General features: G+C 27.0%; 1 protein-coding gene and 1 long non-coding RNA gene across 3 annotated transcripts; one reads left to right on the forward strand and one right to left on the reverse strand.

Annotated features, from left to right (window-relative positions):
- Positions 1-856: 856 nt before the first annotated feature.
- On the forward strand, positions 857-9,503 carry LOC126910407 (uncharacterized). Of its 2 annotated transcripts, none has more exons than XR_007705246.1 (3): positions 857-953; positions 5,612-5,709; positions 9,384-9,503. It is a non-coding gene; the product is annotated as an uncharacterized LOC126910407 (long non-coding RNA). The 2 variants fall into 2 exon arrangements; XR_007705245.1 differs by lacking the exon at positions 857-953 and adding an exon at positions 4,763-5,017.
- Positions 7,968-22,039, reverse strand: LOC126910406 (protein unc-93 homolog A). Its single transcript, XM_050692958.1, has 8 exons — positions 21,623-22,039; positions 19,394-19,663; positions 14,397-14,810; positions 14,074-14,308; positions 12,398-12,648; positions 11,140-11,269; positions 10,937-11,074; positions 7,968-9,701 (listed from the first exon to the last, which is right to left on the reverse strand). The coding sequence occupies exons 1-8, from the start codon at positions 21,830-21,832 to the stop codon at positions 9,475-9,477; spliced, it is 1,875 nt and encodes a 624-aa protein (XP_050548915.1). The 5' UTR covers positions 21,833-22,039; the 3' UTR covers positions 7,968-9,474.
- Between the last annotated feature and the right edge of the window lie 946 nt (positions 22,040-22,985).

A 22,985-nucleotide genomic window follows, 5' to 3' on the forward strand; every position in this document is an offset into this window, starting at 1 on the left:
ACTTGATAAAATGATAAAAAAAAATTACCAACATTTTGTTCTTACAATTTTTTTTTACCTGATGAAACGTTCATCCACTACAGAATTTAAGGACATAGGGTGAGTATGTAGCGAGGGCGGAGTGTACATTCACCAGTCATTATGTTTATAATTAACAGGAAATGTGTACGTGAAATATTTACATGATTATTGTTGAAATCACGACCATTTCAATTACTGACATTGGTGCGTATGGATAGAAGTATTTCTCAGCAGGTATCTGATCGAGTACACAGAACTTTCCACATTCATTCAGCATCGTTTCCGCATCGACCTTTTAACTATAAACCTTCTCGTGTGGGTTGGAACGTTCGAAAAATAATAGAAGAACATGACCATATAGGTGCACTTGTTGTTTTTTTTTTTTCATTTTATTTTATTGTTTTCTTGTAGCACCGAATTATTGAATATTCGATGGTTCAAGGACAAGGTCAAATAGCGATTGCGATTAGTGTGCAATATTACCGACCGCATAAAGAGTTGAAGATAAGTGTAGTGCCGAAGTTAAAATGTGCTTTTACTTTAATCCCTAACACATGAATACAAAGTGATTAATAATAGACCTAATGTATAAAACAACTATCAATTATATAGTAAACTGTTGTATTTTTTTTTTGTAGTATTTTCATTACTTATTTTAATGATATTTTGGAAGTTCTTATTAAATATGTCTATGCCCAAATTATAATTTTTGAAAAGATTTAGTAGAATTTGGGAGACTTGTACTTCATTTTAAGGTTAAGTTAAACCTTAACAATTTTATTTTCTAATTGAGTACATGACTTTTTGTTCGTTTTTCTTTAGGGGCATTACAATTGTAATTTAATAGCTTTTTGAAACTTAAAAAAACCACAGAAAAATTCTCTCAACGCCCTAAAATAAAACACTGATGTAGCCAGTGGTGAGACTTATAGGTAATTAATATGTTATATATACAGTTAATTAAGATAAATATATTTATATAACTAAAGTCATGGTAAACTAGTTTAGAATAACGTAGTATTAATGCAATCAGTGTTAAATCAACACTGATTGTTGTTGAAATTAGAACAAAGTGTGAAAATTAACAAAAAATACCATTAGCAAAGTAATATTAGAGTAAATAATGTTATTTTTGCTTATTAGCTGCATTTTACATTTATAACAACAAGAAATGAAGTGGTCAACATAGATGCGATTTTAAAAAAGAGGTTTAAGAATCCAACTTAATTTCTCCCTTTCTTAAAAATATTTCTATATAAATAAATGTATAATATTCATAAGTTTTGAGGAGCTAAGCTCCCTCTAGACACTCTAGTTTACGTCTATAGTTATCAAAACTAAAAAATGTCATATCAATAAATTGTAAACAATTTCTTTAAATATTACTTTATATCTCATTATTTTTACGAACTTGAGTATTTATTTTTTAATACTATTAAATTAATTTAATATTGATCTGTCCTTACTGATGATCGTTTTAAGTATTAATAAAGCTTTATTGTACTATTTATAATAACTAGATTTAAATAACTCTTCATCTATCTATTATTTTTAACATTATAGTATAAACAATTTACAATTGGTTCATATTTTTTTTTTTAGTTAGCTTTTACAACAAACCCTTCAAATTTAGCGTTACATTCAAAAATTATTTACGCTATAATTATTACATAAATAATGTGAAAACATTAATAATAATTTATTAAAATTATTTAAAGAAAACTGAATTTAAAATAAATATCAATTACATGTAAATGTATTACAAATAAAGTATTGATTGTAAAACCACGTGCCAATATTTCCAGGAAATTAACTGACAATAAACATGTTTCGTAATCTCAATAATCTTTTAACATATTAATGATAAAAATTCTTTACACACAATCAAGGATTTAATGAATGATTCACCTAGTGAAGAAATGATAGGTACAAAATAATTTAAAATTCAATGTAGTCTTGTGGGTTTTTTGAGAAAAAATTCATGTTAGAGCATGTATAAAATCAGAACTTCCTTACTATTGTTGTTAAAATTTTTTAAACTATTATTTAATTATTTATTATTATATTATTCAAAATCAAAGAAAAATTTAATATATAATAAAAAGATCATTCATTAAAATAACCATCGTATTTTTAATGGAGATGTAAAATATCATAAGCAAAATATATTGATTATGTTATCGTCGTTGCAAAAGTAATGCTTTCATTAATGTATATAACTATAATAATTGCACTTATCAAAGAAATAAAGTAAACACGATGTTGCGCCTTACAACTGCGCAACTTAAAAGTAATATTTTCATATTTTATACATAAAACATCATTAGCAATGTCATGACCATTAACAAGTTTTACATTTATATTATATAACAGTCATAAATGAATTAATAAAATATGGTTCATTGTCAATAAAACTAACCAAGGTGAGACCTTCGTAGTTAACCCGATCAATAAATGCTTATGTCTGCAGTCGATATTTTCAATATATTTAACACATTTTCTGTGCAAATTAAAATTAATATTTACATATGAATGATATTAAAAGTATGTATTTATAGCGTGTAATCAGCACGCGGATAAATTTCGTATGGTGTAATCAAGTTCACGACTCCCCGACACTTGATCATTGTGTGATGACATGTCGGCCTCTCGATAATATAATGCTGACATAGGTACATTCAAAATGTATAAGTGTCCTATTCATACATTATAATATTACTATGTACAAATAACCTTAACGATTTTCAAGTTTATTTTTTACCGATTTTTTTTCTTCTGTACTATTATACTGATTCTATTTTTTACATTTTTTTGGAACATCTAGCTGCAAGAGAATGTTGACGTATGCGTTCATTGCAAAAGTATGCAATCGCGAAGGTTATGGTGATAAGATAACATGCGCGATCCTAAGTATGACAAGCTATTAAGAGGTCAACCGGACTGCAATAGTGTGTGCGATAGAAAAATAATCGGAAACTAGTCCATTGAACAAGGCCAGTTTGAAGGAAATGCAGAGCAAACGTTCTAGCGTTACGCCTCCTTGTCTGCTACTATTGCCTATAACAACCCCCTTTATTCCTTCAATGCAAATAAAAAATACTATCAGAATCTCTACACATTTCCTACTTTCGAAAACCTTCACAGATGCAGCACTTGTCGATTATATATAAACAAATCTAGACAAAATTTGTTCATCTACACATACAAATCAGACTATTATTGTAGTTCGATACCATGTCAACCCAAGATCCATGAATTCCAAGTCCAAGATCAAGTCCAGGCGTAGCTTTACTAACTTCCCACTTTATGTATTCCAAAAACAGCTTTTATATATTTTTTTATTTTGAAAAGCCCTACCGATTTTTATAATATTTGATTTTTAATACTGCATTTTATTCTGATTAAATTCATCAGTATCAATTAATACAAAATATTTAAAATATCCCTTTTCCGATTTTTATATATAAACACGATATATTATTGACCTTGTTGGTTTATATATTAATAACACAATGAAAAATGTGGTCATTGATCTTGTAGTTAGATAAAATTTAATCAATACAAATATACTCGTACATAATTATCATTAGCGTTGTTTGCATGAGGGCTATGGAGGCAAATAAATAAAATTTGAATTGAGAGTAGGAGATTGTAGTAGGGAAGATAGGTCCAAACTCATGATGTCTATAATTATACACTGATTTGTAAACACATAATAAAGTATTCAAAAAATATGTGTTGATTATTTAGCGTTGTGAAAATATTAACAAAATAATATGACATTTTTATACGTTTTCAGAATAAATTGTATAATTTTTAAAAATAACAACAATTGGTTTTGTTTAAAAATTCGTAAAAGAATTAATAGATAAAAAGAAATGTGAATATAAATTTACAGGATTGTGTACAATGATGGCTAAACAAGTAAAACAATCGGGATAAATTCTAATTATGTATTAAATATATATCGTGTAATAAGAACGATGGTAGATAAAAAAGAATAGTTTTGATCATTATTTAAAATTGTTTGATTATGTTCCTATCTAAATGCATAGGCAAGAAAAAATAAATTAAGAATTGAACTTTTGTATTTTGTTCATATAATATAAATAAAAATGTACATTAAAATTTTGTATATTTTAATTTTGTATAATTTATAACAGTATGTACAAAAAAATGTATAGAAAACGTAACGAGTATTTTATTTTTACTATTATAAAATTAACTAATTATATGATCTTATTACATGATTACAGACGTATTTAAGAGGGGGTATGGGCCCTAGGTTTAAAAAATGTAAATACATTTCTGGTATTTGATTAATATAAGCGTCAATTTGACTGACTCAGCTAAATGATAAAACGTGGATACATCCGTAAATATTTCAAGCAATCTTAAATTGTATATTACCCACTTATAAGACATTCATAAAACAATTGGAAGCAATCAATTTTTAGTAGGTGGTATTAATGCAATCTACCTTAATTGTTAAGATAATTTTAAGAAAATTTTACTAGAGTATAATAATTATACTCTGGTACAAATTCAGTAACAACTGTTATTAGAAATATTTTAAACAAACATTTGATATAGTATATATACTATAATATAATTCTTTAATATTTATAATTACCTTATCGAACGAATTAAATTATTGGTTTAGACCTGTTTAGTCTATAATTATTGCATAAGAAGGCGTGTTATACGACGTTATATTTACATATACAAATATGAACTAGCTAAAAATGTAACAGCAATTATTAACTCAACTTGAATAATGAATATTGATATAAACATAATATTTACATATATAACACCCTCCTATAAGGATTAATAAGTACTGTAATAGACATGTATTTTTTGTGTAAATATCTATTAGTTTTTTTACCAATGATCAAGGTATTATTACACTAATTGTGGTGATATTAAGGCTTCAATAAATCAGCTTCTTTGTGTACTGGTAATGGAGAATAAAACTATTATGTGTTTATAAAAGGTACAATAACCTAAAATCATTCATGAAAATTAATCGAAATAGTATATGTTTAATAGTTACTTCACTTTAATACAATATTAGCTTAACTTTATAAAAAAATGTTTAAATTAATAAAGTAATAATTTATCTATTTAATAAAAATATAATTTCACCCAATGTTTCTTGCACTAACTGAATAATTTTTAACTGGTCGTATGAACCAGTATGGGCTTGTCTAAAATCATTTGATATTTTCAAAAAAAAGTTATTTAAATGTAAACAATTACATAGTAAATGTGTATTAAAAAATAGACAAAAATTTATTCTTTATAATTGAGATTGAATTCGTTTAAAATATTGCATTTACTAATAATGTTATGTAATCAGAATTATCATTATACATTTTTTTAGATTCTATCACATTAATCATAATTTGTTTGGAATTCCTTTATTATAAGAGATCATGAACAGTTTAGAACGTTAAAACATATAGTTTTCAAAATCTCAACAATTAATTTACTATTAACAAGTTTTAAATAATTATATACATTAGCATTTATCAATAAATAAAAATCTTTATTTATTAATATTAGAATAAATAATAATTTTGCGTAGGTAATCTAACAAAACATAAAATTCAGACGGAAATGGAGTATAAGCTATAATGGAAATTCAAGATTACATTCACACCTACGCATTACAACTTTAAACAAGTAAGTAATATTCTGAAAAATAATATAATGCTTTTTATTATCCTATGACTAAAAAAAAGCACATAATTAGGTTACCGTATTTATTTTTTATATTACTTGTACAACATTAATCTTATTTAATAATTCTATAACGCTGTACTAAAATGTAAGGAAAATAATCTCACGCAGTTGAAATAATATTAGTAAACAAAATTATTAGTTTTAAAGTATTAAATCCCATTTTTGTTAATGTGATATAAATTAATTTACATATAGAGCTCAGAAAAAATAAAACAACAATTTCTGAATGATAAAATGAAAAAATTAAGTATAGTAAATCTATTTTTTATTGAATACCTAAAATGATTATTCTGTATTTATTAATTTTGTTATTATCAGAAATATAAATTTAAAAAAAATAATAATTTTTACAGTAATATTACATATTGTCCATAAACCAAATTTTAAAAGACAAATGAGTAAACTTACTTAATCTAAAAGCTAATCTATTATGTTATTTATTTTCTTATGATTATCAGTTTGGTTAGCTTTTTTTTAATAATACATAAAATGATTTAGAAGTATTTAACTATTTAGAATATACAGGGTTTTCAGGATTTCATAATTAACACTGATCTACATGTAATTTTATTTTTAGTTTTAAATACTTAAATTTTATTTAAGCACAATTTAATTGATTGAGAAAAAATTGATTTTATAATAATAATAACGTAATTATAATAAAATATATCAGTAGTCCTCAAAATTTTTATTTTGTCAATATTCTCAGACCACAGTGGAAGTTTTAATAGATTTTTCATAAAATAGTCTTAAGCAACCAAAGTGTTATGAAATAATTTAAAATGTTTAAAAGTAATATGTTTCAAAAATAATATTCATTATTTTGTTGAATTTTGTATAAAATAAAATTAAAATCGGAATATTTTTTTAAAGTAATTTATAAATATATTATATTTAATATCTATACCTTGACAAACGAGCAAGTCTTTCAATTGTTCAATTAGTAAATTTATGTAATTTATACAAGATAAGCCTTTGATTAATTTAACAATTATTGGTTTATAAGAGCAGTTCATTTTAAAACAAATTCTTTTTTTAAAAGTTAGTAGTTAACTCAAAATAAATACCAGTAAAATGATTTTATTTTATACTTTTATTAAAATATCGCATACTTTATAATAACAACTGGTATATTTTACAAACATTAATTAGAATACATTAGCTAATTATATTAACCATGTTATTGCGCTAAACACTGAACAACTAATTAGCTTTTTTCCAATCTCAATGGTAACATAACAACACATATAAATAATGTTCAATGATAACCATATCGATGAAAGTGTAGACATATGCACAAATTGGGGATCCATAAAGGGACTAAGCCCATCTAATTTCAAAATTAGACCCCCAAAATTTCAACAATATTATTTACAGTATTCAAAAATTAAGGAAACTGAATAATTATTACGAACAATGAGAATAGAAACTTTATTTCTTACTTACTTCTTCCCTATATATGATATATATAGAAAAATTACTACATAGTAGTGAAGTATTCTAAAAATTTTATTGAAATTGCATCTTTAAGCGTAGGACAGTTCCCCACATTGCTGCTAGTTAATGATTGATCATATTAGTAGATTTTTTTTTATGAGGTCTTTAAAATTATTTTTAAAAATATTGTATTATTAAAACTATACGTTCAGTTAGCAAAAGGGAAATAGTTTTCTACTCTTTATCTTTTAAAATAGGGGTCAGTCCTGTATTTAATAAGAAAAATATTCAACATATTACCTTCCTTCATTAGAAAACCACTTTTGAAATTTATTTTTCCAAGAAATTTTTATATTTTTATACATAGATTGGCGAAGGAGCGCGACATGTGTAATGTCGATGATGTATAATAAAAATTACATGTCCAATTCCATTTTTTAAAACATCAAAAATATTATTGAAAATTTTCTCTTCCAATTATACCAATTCTTAACTACTTAATTTTCTAATATTTAAAGTAGCACAATATATATGTTGCCATTTAATAAAATAAAAAAAACGCTAGTACAGTGGATCGTGGCATAGTTGGGACAAGTATAGATGATATCTGATATAAATTAAAATTACTATCTTAAGAAACACTTCGATGCAAATCTGTAGATAGTGTTTAATTTTAAAAAATTAGTGGATTGTACCAAAAGCAAAATGAATTCATATTTTTTGTTCAACTTCTACTGCTATTTACACATAGAAGGTAAGTCGTCGTGATAAATTTTTTTTTCGATTTATAGAATGTAACATAAGCTTTAACATATGTTTAAAAGACGCAATATTTCCGGAACATTTTCAAAAGTAATGTTTAAAAATTGATTTTTGTTAAAAAGTTACTATTTTGTATTAAGTTTAACACCCTGTAGGCAAGTAAATGGTCGAATTTTGAAAAAATTTAAATCAATTAAAAGAAAAATACCTAAAGTTTGCATATTAAAAAAAATAAATTTGTTTCGTATACTTTTAAAGTTATGGCAGATTTAAGAAAAAAAAAGTGAAAAAATGTCAAAATTTACCGATTTTAGAAATCGTAATTTTTTGGGTGATTTTCACCATTTAAGGGAAACGAGAGAAATTTTTTTAATTTTTGAGAGTAATGTCTTCAACTAGATACAATTTGTGATCTTTTGACGTATCGTTGAGAAAAATTGGTCCACTGAGAGCTAAGAAATGTAATGACAGACACAAAAAAAAAATTAATACATCATGGTAAAATTAATACCTTCTCAGCTTCGCATCGAAGCTAAAATTGGTAACCTTATAAGGAATCTAAAAAATATTTAACCACTTATAAAACAAGAAATGATTATTATTAATCTAAACCCAAAAAAATTTCTTAAAGTTATTATTATTATAAGAGAAATGTAGTCAATGATAAATATATAGTATAGATTTATTGACTATACATGTGCTCCAATGAACTGATACTAAAGATCCATTGTGTTGAACTATAAAAGTTTCTTCGTTATTTTGAACATAGAACATATTTTTAAAAGAGAGCGTTAATTATTAAAACAAAAAATGTTTAATTATATCGTTAGTTGACAAAAAAGTACAATTCGGACAGCACATTAAAACATAAAACTAAAACACAATTAAAAACTACAATATTAATAATACAGGTATTTTTCTACAGTAAAAATATTATGCACAAAAGCGAGGGTTCATAAAATTTGAATACATAATCAATAGGGTAACAATTCATTAAAGTTTTAAATTATTCTGTATACAATTGAACAATAAAAATGGTCCCGTTTATTAAACAGTATAGTAAATGTGAAATACTTTACAATTTAAACTTACAATAATTGTCGGTATGGATGCATTACACTAACAGTTTAAAAATTTTAATTATCGTGTACTTAATTTATGATGCCCGAACTAAAAATTCTCGGGTGAGATCTAATATTGGCACTCGGTTAGGAGACTTTAAGTCTTAATGTTATTATTTTATCATGAAATAATCACGTAGTGCAATAGTGTGCTATACACCAAAAAATACTGCATCATATTATATCACTTTGATGTTGGTATATATAATACGGCTACTTGTAAGGTAAATTATATACTTTCACGAATTTTCAACACGATTTTTTATCAAATTTGAAAATTATTGATTATTTCAGGATTTAAATCACTTGTTTCAATCACTTTCTGGCAGTTGACATTACTAGGGGTGACAGCATGTAGCTACTTACTGGTCACCCCTGTCGATCGTCATAAACGGGCCATTCTTCGTCTTTTGCCAGTCTGCTGCAATCGCCATTCCAACCATCCGTACAAAAAAACCGCTAACACTAATGCAGCCGATAGACAATACAATTTTATCGTATTGCATAGAATACTATGAAGTCCAAAAGCCATTGACATTCCTAAATACCGGAAAAAATAGCCGTGCGCCATAGGGCCATGCCAGACTTCCGGATATAGAGATATCACAAAGTCTATAAAAAACACAAACATATTCATTAATACGTAGTAATATTATGACATTGACTCATAAAATAGACAATAGTGTGTTAAAATTTGAAGGAGTTCAAGTTATGCAATTCGGTTTATAGAACATGCCTAGAAAATTACTTAACCGTAAACAACCTAATCGCCTATAACTTCATTACTACTGAAGACTGAAAACAGTCCGTATGAAAATCGTTTTTCTTTGCAGAGTTTACACGTGGTTTATATTTTTCTTTACTTAAATCTTACATAAGAAAATTGATAATTAGATAATGTTTCTTTGTTTATAACTAAATTATGTTAACAATATTCCAATATACTTGAGTGTATAGTTAAATAATAAAAATTAAATTTATCAAGATAATATTTGTTATATAATATAGCTATGGCCCGTAGGCTTAGAAGTGTAAGTTGGTTAGGGATACGGTTAATTAAATAATATTAATTTTTAATTATTAATTATAAATTTATGTTTCGTGAGTAGTAAATACAGTGTATTATTATTAGAATCATTTTATGAACTTAAATAAATTAAAATTGTCAAAAAAAAACTGACAAAAACTTTATACTGTATTATAGCGGCTACTTTTAAATGTGTACCAAGTACAAAAAAGCGTGTAATTTTTAAGAAATAAAAATAAAAAAGAATCTTCTTTACTCTTGTTTATTGAATTGACTTTTGATAAAAAAATTCCATTTAATAGAAACAGGCCTACACCGAGCCAATTATACTTTGGCGAGATATTTCCAGCATCTCCAGAAATTTTTTTCAGAATTGCTCCGTTGTCAAAAGAGCACTAATTAATAAACTTGATGTTGGATATATTTTATTTAAAAATAACGTTTTCAAAGTAAATTTTGTAAATTTTGTTTTTTTTTTTTAATATCTAAGCAAATTAAAAATTTCTTAATCTATTTTTTTAATTTGTTGCATAACTAAGCAAGTTATAGAATTTTGCCTTTGAACCAAAACAATGAAACATCACTTCGGATTATTTCGTTTATAGGTATTACGATTATTACATAATGCATTGTTTAAATTCATTTACCAAGTATAGTTAGCATATTTTGTAAAGATGTTAATTTAAATTGCTATTGAGTTAATTGTTAGAAAAAGTAATTATTTAAGTTGCTCTTTAGCACAGAGTAATGTAAATATTATTTTTATTTACACAGATCGTTTTAGTCAGCATTACAAATCTATAGTGATTTGTAAACTTACTAAAACAAAGCGTATTCCAAATGGCATTGCAAACACCCCATGCGGCGGCTATGACGTACAGTAATGCGGCATCGTCTCCTGACGGTTTCCATTTCATAAGTACCATAAGTAAACAAGAATGAAACGCAAATCCGATCACTTAATGTAAAAACAGAACATATTTGAATCATAAAATTGTAAATATTTTTGACTATGACATTTACCTATAATGTGATATCTTCTTATGTGTTGTAATATTAAACTAACGGTGAATCCGGCTATCAGCTGTAAGAGCCCTAAACTTAATATCACAGTTGGCACATTTGATACTCCGACTGAACAAACTACATAAAACTGAAAATTAAACGAGTATTTAGTATATTTAAGAAAATCATTATTATATTTAATACAATTTAAGTAATACAGTTCAATAAAAAGATGGAAGTAATCCATCTATTTCACGATGGACCTTCTTTAATAGCAATTGCCTTGTTAATTAGAAAAATAATAATCTTGATTGGGAAAAATCATAGATGGTCATTTGATTTTTACAATAACCGTGTATGAGTGTATATTTGGAACATTTATTAAAAATAAATTCCTTAAAAAACCTAACCACCTAGGTAAATATAAATATTTATAGGAGAAACTCATTAACGGTATATAGGTCACATTTTGGGATGGAAGTTTATACCCTGTGGATCCCGGTATGCACAATATAATAATAGTGAGGTGCTTTCGATGATCAGTATGGATTAAGAAAGTGCATGACTTTTGGGGTTCTTCGTGAATTCCTTAATCCAGCAAAGGAGAATCATTCTTCTGTATGTTCTTATTAACAGTAATGACACGATAGTGCTTAAAAATGATTCAAGAACGGGCGAAGGGAGTGTGTACAAATAAAATTCATTTTTAAACGCAAAATACAATTAAAATTTTTAAATACATCTCTTTAATAAAGATGTACTAACATTGTTGGTGATCACTGTACTATTAATGATACGCTTCTCTTAATTCTAAAAACTAAAAGAAACGGGAAAATAAAAGACAATTGTGTTAATTCGACTATATTATGCATGTTAATAAATCGATGTATTCAGGTTTAAAATACTTCCGTATATGATTCATTGAACAAGCGTGTCCTGTGTATTACCAACTCCGCACGAATCAAATTTTTTACGCAATTGTTACTATCATCTGCCTACCCGAACCCGTCTATAAATAACTGAGAAAATAACCTGATTGGTGAGTTCTTGCTTTTATTAGCATTGATGCGACCTTGGCCTCTACCACAAATTCGTGGGAATATAACCACTAGCGAGTTTGAAGCTCTAGTAAGATTTAAGATGAAAGATTTAAGGTTCGTGGGTTTTAATTTAAAAAATATCAAACAGAACGCATCCGTGTAGATTATGTACTATAAAAATGTTAATAAGCGTAGAAAACATATTTATTATCTATATAAATGTCGCTATAGGTTACCTTAGTAAAGTCGGAGTATATGAATCCTTGTTCGAGGCCGATGAACACGGACAGAGGAGCGATAAGCTGCAACTTAGTGTTGCGAAACGCCTCGCGAATGGCAGTAAAAGAACGGGCTCCGTTGGCTTTGCGTTTTTCAGAAGCAGACGCGTAAACAAACAAACGAATACGAGTCATGAACGTTGCAGTGACAGCTACACCAACGAAACAGCATCCAGCAAAAACGCTTGCTAATAGTTGTGTTGTCTTACCTAAGATCGAATGAAGTCTTAAATTTTAATGGTAATTTTCTAATTTTGAGTTTTATGACGTCGGAGACCTATGTCTCTTTGTCTGTTTCCATAATAACAAAAAAATTAAATATACGACAATAAAGTATCCATTAAACTTAATCTGATATATGATATTCCTGAATAGCATGTACAACAATTAACTACAATCTCTCGACTTTTAAATCATTATTTTTAATTAGATGATAGTACAATGTTATTTAAAATAAAAATAATTTTAAACAAAATTAATTCAAGTCTTGGGAGCAAAGACTGCTGATAAATTGTAAATGATTTTTCATAATTGATCAACAAAATTTCTACTCAACTAAAATTAAATTTTTGTTTTAATCATTATTAAAACTAAAATATTTTTTATATTATTTAATGACATATATTTCTCGATTTATTAGTTGTTACTTTTTTAATTCATCCCTTAATCCTCATAAGTGGTGTTATTTTTGCAATAAACCCTTTTTTTATTTTAGAATATACATCGATTTACAAGCGTATATCATTCAACATAAATAGTACTAAAGCGTTATTTTTCTAAGGTATACGTTAGATAAAAAATTGTTAGTTGTTATACACTATATACACGTATATACCCCTTCAAAACACCATTGCTTGTAAGGGTGTCAACTTTTTTTCTTTTTTTTTTAATCTTAACTTATATTTTAACTAGCTTATCAAATATTATATGGTCTCATTAAAAAAATGACTGGTCCATAACATTTTTGGACTAGTACTAAAAAAATTATTAACATTTATATACACAGGTGGTAGGGGAGGTTCAGCCGAAAAATTATTATTTTAAGAGGAATATAATAACTAGCGTTAAAAGAATCACAGTGTATAACGTTAAAAAAAACATTATAATGATATTTAATGAAAAAACATCACATTTAAAAATTTAATTAACGTGATTATATCAAATAAAAAAAAAGGAATATTAATGTAATATCAAATAACAAATAATATTGAAAATAATTTTATTTGCATATCAAAAAACGAAAATGCAAAAAAAAAGGATTTTCAATTTAAGACTTAATTAAGAGTTAAAAATATACAAAAAAACCGCTTATGGTTAACTAATTAAGTACTCCAGATAGAAAAACTAGTTTTATTAAAACTCAACCGTTCAAATACTGCGCATTAACACTCAGACAATTCATATGATTTAACTGTCGGTATTACTTTGTGTATAAACAATCAATCATGATTTTGACATTAAGTGTCGACATTATTCTATCCAACCGATTGCTTAAAATTATAGATTCTTTATCATTTTTTAAACCACAATTTTTTTCCCAAAATTAATAATAAACAAATATTCTAAAGTAAATAGCCATACTTCTAAAATCTAGTTATTTGTATTTCGATATTTATAATACTACCATTACTTACATGGCAAAACCATAAAATTCCGAACATCGACTATATCGGTTTGGTTGGTCGAATTTGTTGGTCTTAAAATAATTTTCATGGTATTGACTAGAGGACAAGCAACGCTACCACACGTTCTATCAGGTCCCTCGTTATCGTTTGCGAACATCGTACCAAGAATTTCGTCACCTCGAGTGCCCCGAATCATATATGCTACAAATGCATTGCCTGCAATTAACCCCACGTCATGAGCTACCTGTAAACACGTAAACCCTCAATAAGGTATTATACTATGTTAAACTATTAAATTATAAATTTTAAAATAAAAAACAATTATTTCTTACTTGAAGTCCTCTCGCGAGATTTCTGGCAACAGCTACCCGACGACCATTGCCTTCCAGCTCGCATTCCTCTCGATCCGATAGCACGTAAGCCATTTTCGATGCTAAAGTCATCAAAATGGCCGTTCGCGATGCCGTCCAGCAACCCAACCAAGCTCCCATTAAAAAATACCCAGGTAATAGAATAGAGACTTTAGGATATAAATGCACTCCTACGAAAGCCACTGCTACTACATAGCCGACTACTAGACAACTTCTTGTACCTAATCGATGAACCGCAGTTGGACCTATCAAGGCACTTATAGCCGCCATACCAAACATAGCAGATAGTAATATTGATCCTATGTCTGTTGTCACTGTAGCAAATCCACTGTTCTGCTTCAGCTCGTTTGGCCACCACCATGCAGATATCGAACCCTAAAAACGCAGATGACAAATGTTATATTAAAATTACATTTTAATGTAATAAACGGATTAATGTAGTAAATCATTAATAATCAAAATAAAATCAACAACATTTTTTATATTAACACATTAATCACTACATTGTTTAGTGTAAAAAATGTACTTTACTGTTATAAGTTATAAACATATAAATGAAATAGTTACAAAAAAAAAATTACTCGAGAACAAAATATCATAGAGATATTTGATGAACCAATAATTAGCAATTGTATATAGTAATTAATATAGTCATGTACCATTATTTTAATTATATTTAGAGTGTTTTATCAGATTGAAATCTCTATGAACTCCAAAAAACAGTACAATTTTATAACAGTATTAACACATTTATCTTTGAGTTTAAGAAAAGAAAGCTTTTATTTGCCATTTGTAAAAAACTTACCTGTAGCTAGTTTACAATAATAAAAAATGAACAAAGTAGCAAAATATCAAAGAAACTATACGATATAGCATACACAAAAATAATAGCAATAACTCAGTTTTTTTTTTTAATGCAACTTATATTATTGTAACATTTATTTTGTTTTATATAAACATTTCTTATGTTTTTTATATATATAATACAATATAAATTTTAGCAAAATATGCAACTACGCCACAGATATTTTTAAAGATTATTTTAGTAGAAGTTTTTTAGGAAAATAATTTTGTAAGGTATTTATTGCTAATGTGTTTTATAATGATACAATTTAAAAAAATAATTCTTACTTATATTTAATATCGTTATCTGTTGAATCGAATAATGAAGAAATAATTTTATTTTTTTCGGTACAGAAAAATTGTTCTTAATACTGACTAGAAAGACATACGTGTTTATATTTTTAATTACAGTCCTGTAAGTTTGGTTTCTAATCAAAATATAAAAGGCGCTTCTACACATGTATATATTTAAATCAGTACTTTAATTAAATAATTGTTGACTTGTATTTATTAATAAAAATAAAAATTCAGATTTATATTCTAGTATTACTAATTTAAGGATCGTATTAATCAATTTTCAGATTTTCATTCAACTCCAAAAATGGATTCCTAGCACAATGGGTTCGCGGTACACTGAGGATGCATAATTGTTAAGAAAAGTATAGATAATTATTATTATTTCGTGTGACATAATATAAGAAACATATTTCATCTTACTTACTAGCTAAATTTATAATAATTCATAGCAATTTCACAAAATATAAGTAATTAATAAATAAATATTATAATAGAATTATATAAGTAAGTAAAATAAAATATTAACATTATTGTTTAAGAACTTGATTATTTTTGTAAATTGAAGTTATTACATAACATCCAAGTTCTCTTTCCAACTTATCGCTTCTTTTCTTACTTGGTGGATATTATGTATGCTACCATTCTCGAAGAAGGCATGTGTTAATGATGTGACTAATTATTTGTGAGTTTTTTCCATAATTACATGCTTCAGAATCGCGTAGGCCTCATTTAAACATCATATCGACACTTCTAACATGTTCTGTTGTAATATGATTTAGCGTAGTCCAGATTTTTCTTGTTCTGGTTCTTCGGCAGTTGGGGATGTATATATACAGTTATACATATCAGTGTTTTATGATACCCAATCTTCAATCCATTTGTGATTTAAAAAATTTTTTCTTGAATGAGCTTCTTTGCGGTTTGATGAGCATTTTAGGGACTTCAGTCGTTGCATTTCATTTGGTAGAAATAGATCTTTGTGAATTGAAAAATTTGGGTTACCAAAATATTTTCCATATTCGCATAAGAGATTGTTATCTCTTTGTAATCTAGAAGGAGCAATGTTACTGAGAACTAGTAGCCATTTAAAAGGAATAGATTTTGTAAATCCGCCTATTGTTCGCATTGTAATGTTGAGTTGTTTGTCTATTTTGTTAGTGTGTGCTGCTAAGATAAGTAAACAATATTATGCTGTCGAGTAAATAGGAGATGGAGTCCTAATGCGCAATGCGTTTGCATCTACTCACCATGTAGAGCCAAACAACTTAGATATAATGACGTGTTATAACTTAAGTAATCTCATCTTACTTTTTTCCTTTCCTAAGTACACTATTACTTTTCTATTACTAAGCATTTTGTGAAGCATCGTGTATAATGTCTTACATGGGAACATATCAAAAAAAGTTGATAAGAGTCCTTTCGGCCATACCATGTCATAAGTAGATAATAGGTCAATAAAAGACACGGGAGTTGTCTGCTAATTATTGTATTCAATTTTAAATCTAGGTTGTGAACGGCATTACTTGATTACAGCAATTTCTGTAGGTAACAGACCAAAGCTTCTATGATATAAAGCCAAGATAAGGGTAAAGCCAGTGATTCTCGCTTTTCGTGACATATGTTGTTCATTTAGCACATGGGTTTCCTGAAGTATGACTATATCAATTGTTTGATTTTATAATAATTATTCGAGATAACTACTTTTTTTTATACTAATTTCTTCCACATAAAATGATAAAATTCGGAACTAAAGGTCTAATTCTCAAGTCAAATAGCCCTTAGAAGAACTGATTTTAGGGTAAGATGAAACAGTTTTGCTCATGGTTAGTGTGAGATTTAGAATAAGAGTTAAGAAGTCGATAATGGCCAAAAAAAAATTTTATGCGAAGCGGAAAAGGTATTATATTTTACTATGATGTGTGTTTTTTTGTTTTTTATGTCTGTTACCACTTTTTCTCAGCTCTCACCGAACCGATTTCTTTATATTCGAACCGATACGTCAAAAGATCACAAATCGTATCTAGTCGAAGACATCATCCTCAAAAATTGAAAAAAATTCCCTCGTTCTCCGTAAATAGGGAAGATCACCAAAAAAATTACATATTTAAAAATCAATAATTTTTGACATTTTTTCATTTTTTTTACTTAAAACTGGCATAACTTTTTGACAATTATATGAATCATCACAATTTTTTTTATAAATAAATTATGTATTTACTTAACATTTGGTATATTTTTTTTAATCTGACCTCCACCTGCCCGCCCACAGGGGGGATTTAAAATGACAACTTTTTCACAAAAAAATTAACTATTTCAACTTAACTTTTGAAAGTGTTCAAACTGACACTTTGATACATATCTTAAATTAAAATTTATGTAATGTACTTCAATATGAAAAAAAAATAATTTTGAACTTTATTTTTTCTTCATGGTGAAAATGGCTACCGTATTAAAAAAAAATGCTACTTTTGTGTTAAAATTCTCGATTTTATATTTTATAGTTTAACTTTATATTTCTATAACTTATATAAAAATGTATGGATCAATAATTTTTTTTTTTAATCGTATCATTTCCCTTTATACAGAAGGACCAAAACTTTAAATATGCGTATAGAAACTAGTATTTTTTCAACTTAATTTTTGAAAATGTTATGGAAATACTGTAGATGATACATTTGAAATATTCAGAACTATTTTCCTTGTAATTATATCCTATAGTTTTTAACTAATTAGTAATAATATCAAAAATTAGTGGTAATAGAAAAAATCGAATTGCTGATTTAAAATTAGCACCAAAAATTGAATAATAAAAGTATATTTTTGACTCTGATGAAAATTTCTTGCAGACCATTTATTCATAATTAACAACAAATTATTATCTAAAAAGTTTTGTATCAAGCCCTTCAATTTTTATAAGACACATTTGCCATAAAAGTAATAACTACTTTATAATTTTTTATAAATTCTTCGAACAAATTCCAATACTTAATTATTAAATATCAATCTCATATTATATTTAAATGCTATAATAAATATTTATTCATATATAATACTCAATCAAAAATTATTAATCAGGAATAATAAAGGAAATAGGAATTCATTTTGCTTTTGGTATAATCCACCAATGTCTTAAAATTAAACACTATCTACAGATTTGCATCGACGCGTTTCTTATGATAGTGATTTTAATCACTGTCACATATCATCTATACTTGTCCCAACTATGTCACGTCAAAACTTTGCTACCGATCTTTATAATATTTTAATTTTCAGATATTATTCTAAATTTCTAAAATTAAGGGAATTTATCTATTTTTGGTGGCAATAACTTCTAATGGAATAAAATCGGGTTCTTTCGGTGTATTAATCATTAAAACCGTAAGATATAAGAATTTGTATGATCAGCCGTAAAAAAACACGCACATATTAGTAAAACCTTCTCATCATATTATATATTATGTTAACATATATTTTTATGAAATCCTTTCCACTCAAGAGGGTCATAGAAGTCATCATAATCTCATATCAAAATATATTCATTGTTATCATATAATATATATACATATGACTATTAAAAAATAGCTGTTAATAATTGGTATTATTCATATACCGTACAAAAATGTTGCACAATTTAAAACAAAAGTCATTTTAATATTTTTTGCTATGAACAAGATCGAATTAAGTCTAAAGGTGATAGTTTTCAAATGTTTTGTTTAATAAATAAACAACTAATTTAAGCTTTTTTACATTTTTATAATGTAAAATCGTTATTTTTAAAATAATTTCCTTATTGTTGTACAATCTAAACTCCGACTGACCTGTAATGCTAAAAATGGTATTAACGCAGCGGTTGAAGCACCATGGCCCAGACACAGTGTCACATAGTTTCGACACAACAGCCGACGACTGTACACAGGCCCCATATTGGACGGAGTAGTACGGACTACTTCAATAAGGCGACGCACTGATGAAGCCCCCGCAGAGCTAGATAACGAGTCTCGTCTTTTGACCGATGTCACGTTCGTAATTGATATTTGACGGTGAGTTGTCGAAAGCGTTGACCGGAGAGACGTTGGCGAAAATGGTTTCTGTAAAAAAATAACGATAATAATAATAATACCAAAATATGTCAATGATATACGAATTAAAATTATAATTAGCAAACTTTTGTTAGTCAAGAAAAATTATTCCAGTTTTTTTCAATAATTTATACATTATATCTAAATAAATAATCGCCATATGAGTAGTTTATTAAATATGTATATATATTCTATTTAAATAAAAATTAGTGAATATTGAGTAATTTTATTTTAAATGACGAATTAAGTAATGTATAAAAACAAGGAAATGTTAACATATTTCTGAAGAACTTCGACTGGTGGTAAATAATAGTTAATTGCCTATTTATTATTGAAATCTCAGTCAATATCAATAAAAAGAAATCATCTAATTGATACGTTATTTAATAGTGCCTTAAGAAAAAAAATGATAGAATTTCTTAAAACTTGACTTGACAATAGAGTTTAAGTAAAATAATAATATAATACTACAAATAAAATAATATCATAGATTCGCAAACTTGATCTATAATTCAAGTATGACTATTTTTTATATTATTGTATTTTAACAATGTCAACTATAAATTTGTATAATTTTTTTAATTCATGTTTGATTTATTTCATAACAACGACGACTTAAATTAATAATGTATATTTTATTTATTTATTAAATTACTTATTAAAATACTCCATCTACACTTTGCATAAACAGAATAAATTTAATTAAAATTCGTTTTACTACTAAAATCGCAATGGTGTTAATGTGAGCCATCGAATAACATTTATCTAGCGAGTGCAAAGGAATTATTTAGATTATACCGCATGACATTTTAATTCATATAAATGCTCTCAAAACACTTTTTAGATGATTAAACGCTTCAGTAAAATAAAGAGATTAATTTGAATATCACTGATACCGCATGTTATTAATCCTGCATCTAGCTTACTAATAATAATAAAATCATAATACGTTAAGGTCTAGAATAATAAAAAAAATGGTCATAATAAATTTACTAAAGGACAAAATTGCATCTAAAAAACTAAGGCCTGTAAAATAAATTTTAATACATTCTTTTAAAAGTATTAAATTAATTAAATTACTTTATGATTAAATAATAATGCTACTAAGCTAACACAAATAATATTTATTACTACGACAAGAATAGAAAATTTCGTAAAAAGCTTAAACACCCTTTAAAATGTGTCATATTTTATGATCATTTATTAAAATATTAATTTGTTGTATTTAATAACAAAAAGGATTACTCATTGATTAAATATATTTATGCTAGAATTAATTATTATTGCAAATTGTAAAATAAAGTGATTGTAAAATTCAGTAGAAATTAAATTGTACCTATAAACATGTTGTTTAACAATAATTAACGTAGAGGTTTATTAACTATTAACTCAAAAAATTTAAGTCAAATGTTTTATTCAATACAGGTTAAAGGCTAACAAAATTACAGATAATTTTTTTATGAGTGAATCAATAGTTGATTGAAAATCCATCACGAATTACATGCGTGTAAAAGTACAAAAATTTTATAGTTAATGTGCCGCCAAAAATTTAATAAATTAAAAAAACCTCTAATATAGGTAAAATAAATTATAGTATATATAATTAAAGTATATATTAACTTATAATAATATATTCTATTGATGATTATACTTAGTAATTGAACATTATTAATAATTTCAAAGAGAATATGTATAAATATACCAATAAAAAATTCTTCAAAACATCAAATCTCCATAAATTTATTTATATCCAACATGCTCTCAAGCATGCAGCTTAATATTAAAGCGAACAAGAAGGAAAAATCTATATAGCTAATAAAACCTAAATAAACTAATTGCGATTTATATTAATATTTTATTGGTAAAATTATTTGTATAATCTATATTTCTAATCATTAGAATCATAGATTACAAATTGATCAAAAGGTGAGAATATATAAAGGTCATAAGGATTTCATTTTAACTAACCTCGTTAATCTGCCCATCAGTTAGTTTGTCGGGTGAAACAATTCCATGGAAGTTACTCATACACAAGCTATTGGTTTGCTTTAACCACCTGTGTTGTGTTCGAGAGTTTCCCATGCCATGATAGTCGCATTCTAAGGGGATAAGCCTCGGTTTACAAGTGGCTCCTGGTCGCTCCTTACTTAGTTCGTGCAAATTCGGCAGTGAGCCCATCGTAACAGTTTGGTCACATAATAATGACAACAATATTATCACATCACCTCGCAAAGATGACCAAAATCATTCCTATGCACTACGTCTTTGAAGCCGCGCACCACTATTGCTGGTAAGAGTCGTACCGCGTAGAATTAAGGCATTTGCCACCCGGGCGCATGCACAACTTAACAGCGACGACACAACGGCGACCTGGACCGACTTGATGTACTCGCTCCGCCTATCCTGTACGAGTCCATTTACGGATCGATAATCGTGACCTCGACGATAGAAGCCTGTTGCTGCAATCACTGCTGTTGTCGGTATAATTTACTCATGTTGGTTTCTCAAGAGTTATTTAGTACTTGATATCTGAGTTTCGTTAATATTGATTGAGATTATAACATCGATATCTAATATATACATGTATAAGTAAATAGTAAACCGAACGATACAAATTAATCGGTTAATTATAAGCCATTCGATTACTCTCAAAATAAATACAATACTAATAAATATTGCAATGAAATGTGCCCTATGCCTCCTCAAGCTACGCCATTAAGACCTATTGAGATTGTCTCGGTAGCTTTCCAAATCAAATACAGGCAAATGGCAACACAGGTTTCCTTCTTGAAAGAACATTAAATTTAAATTGTAAAATGAATTGTTTGCAGAAACCCAATATTTAAATAAAGGGCGCTACTAAAAAAAATTTTTTTTGGTGTACAGTTAATAAAAAGATCACTAGTGGGTGGGTACATTGGCGCCGAGGTGTTACAAAATTACTAAGACGATAGAAATTTAAAAACGTCCTAATATGATGTATCCTGATATCCCACTCATCTGTGTCTCGTCACCCATCAGAATTCACAACAAAAGTGTGCCCAAATTTTACTATTGGAAAGGAGGATTACAGTGTTCCAGCACACACCCATTCCTTAAAAATATTATGATATCTGTCATACATATTATAAGTGACCGGCACCACTCAGTGGATGGTATGATATAGGCATTACTAATAAAATGAAGAATCATCCTAAGTCTTAAAGAACAAAAATAATAAGGAGGAAATTGCTGAACCGTTTGTACAAGTACACAGGTTTTCAAGAGGCACGGATTACATTTTATTCATCAAAATGTAATAAATTTGATTCATTCATTAGCTTTGACGCAA

The sequence above is a fragment of the Daktulosphaira vitifoliae genome, unplaced genomic scaffold (assembly GCF_025091365.1).
Source record: "Daktulosphaira vitifoliae isolate Bord-2020 unplaced genomic scaffold, ASM2509136v1 Scaffold_1, whole genome shotgun sequence".
In the NCBI taxonomy this organism is placed as follows: domain Eukaryota; kingdom Metazoa; phylum Arthropoda; class Insecta; order Hemiptera; family Phylloxeridae; genus Daktulosphaira; species Daktulosphaira vitifoliae.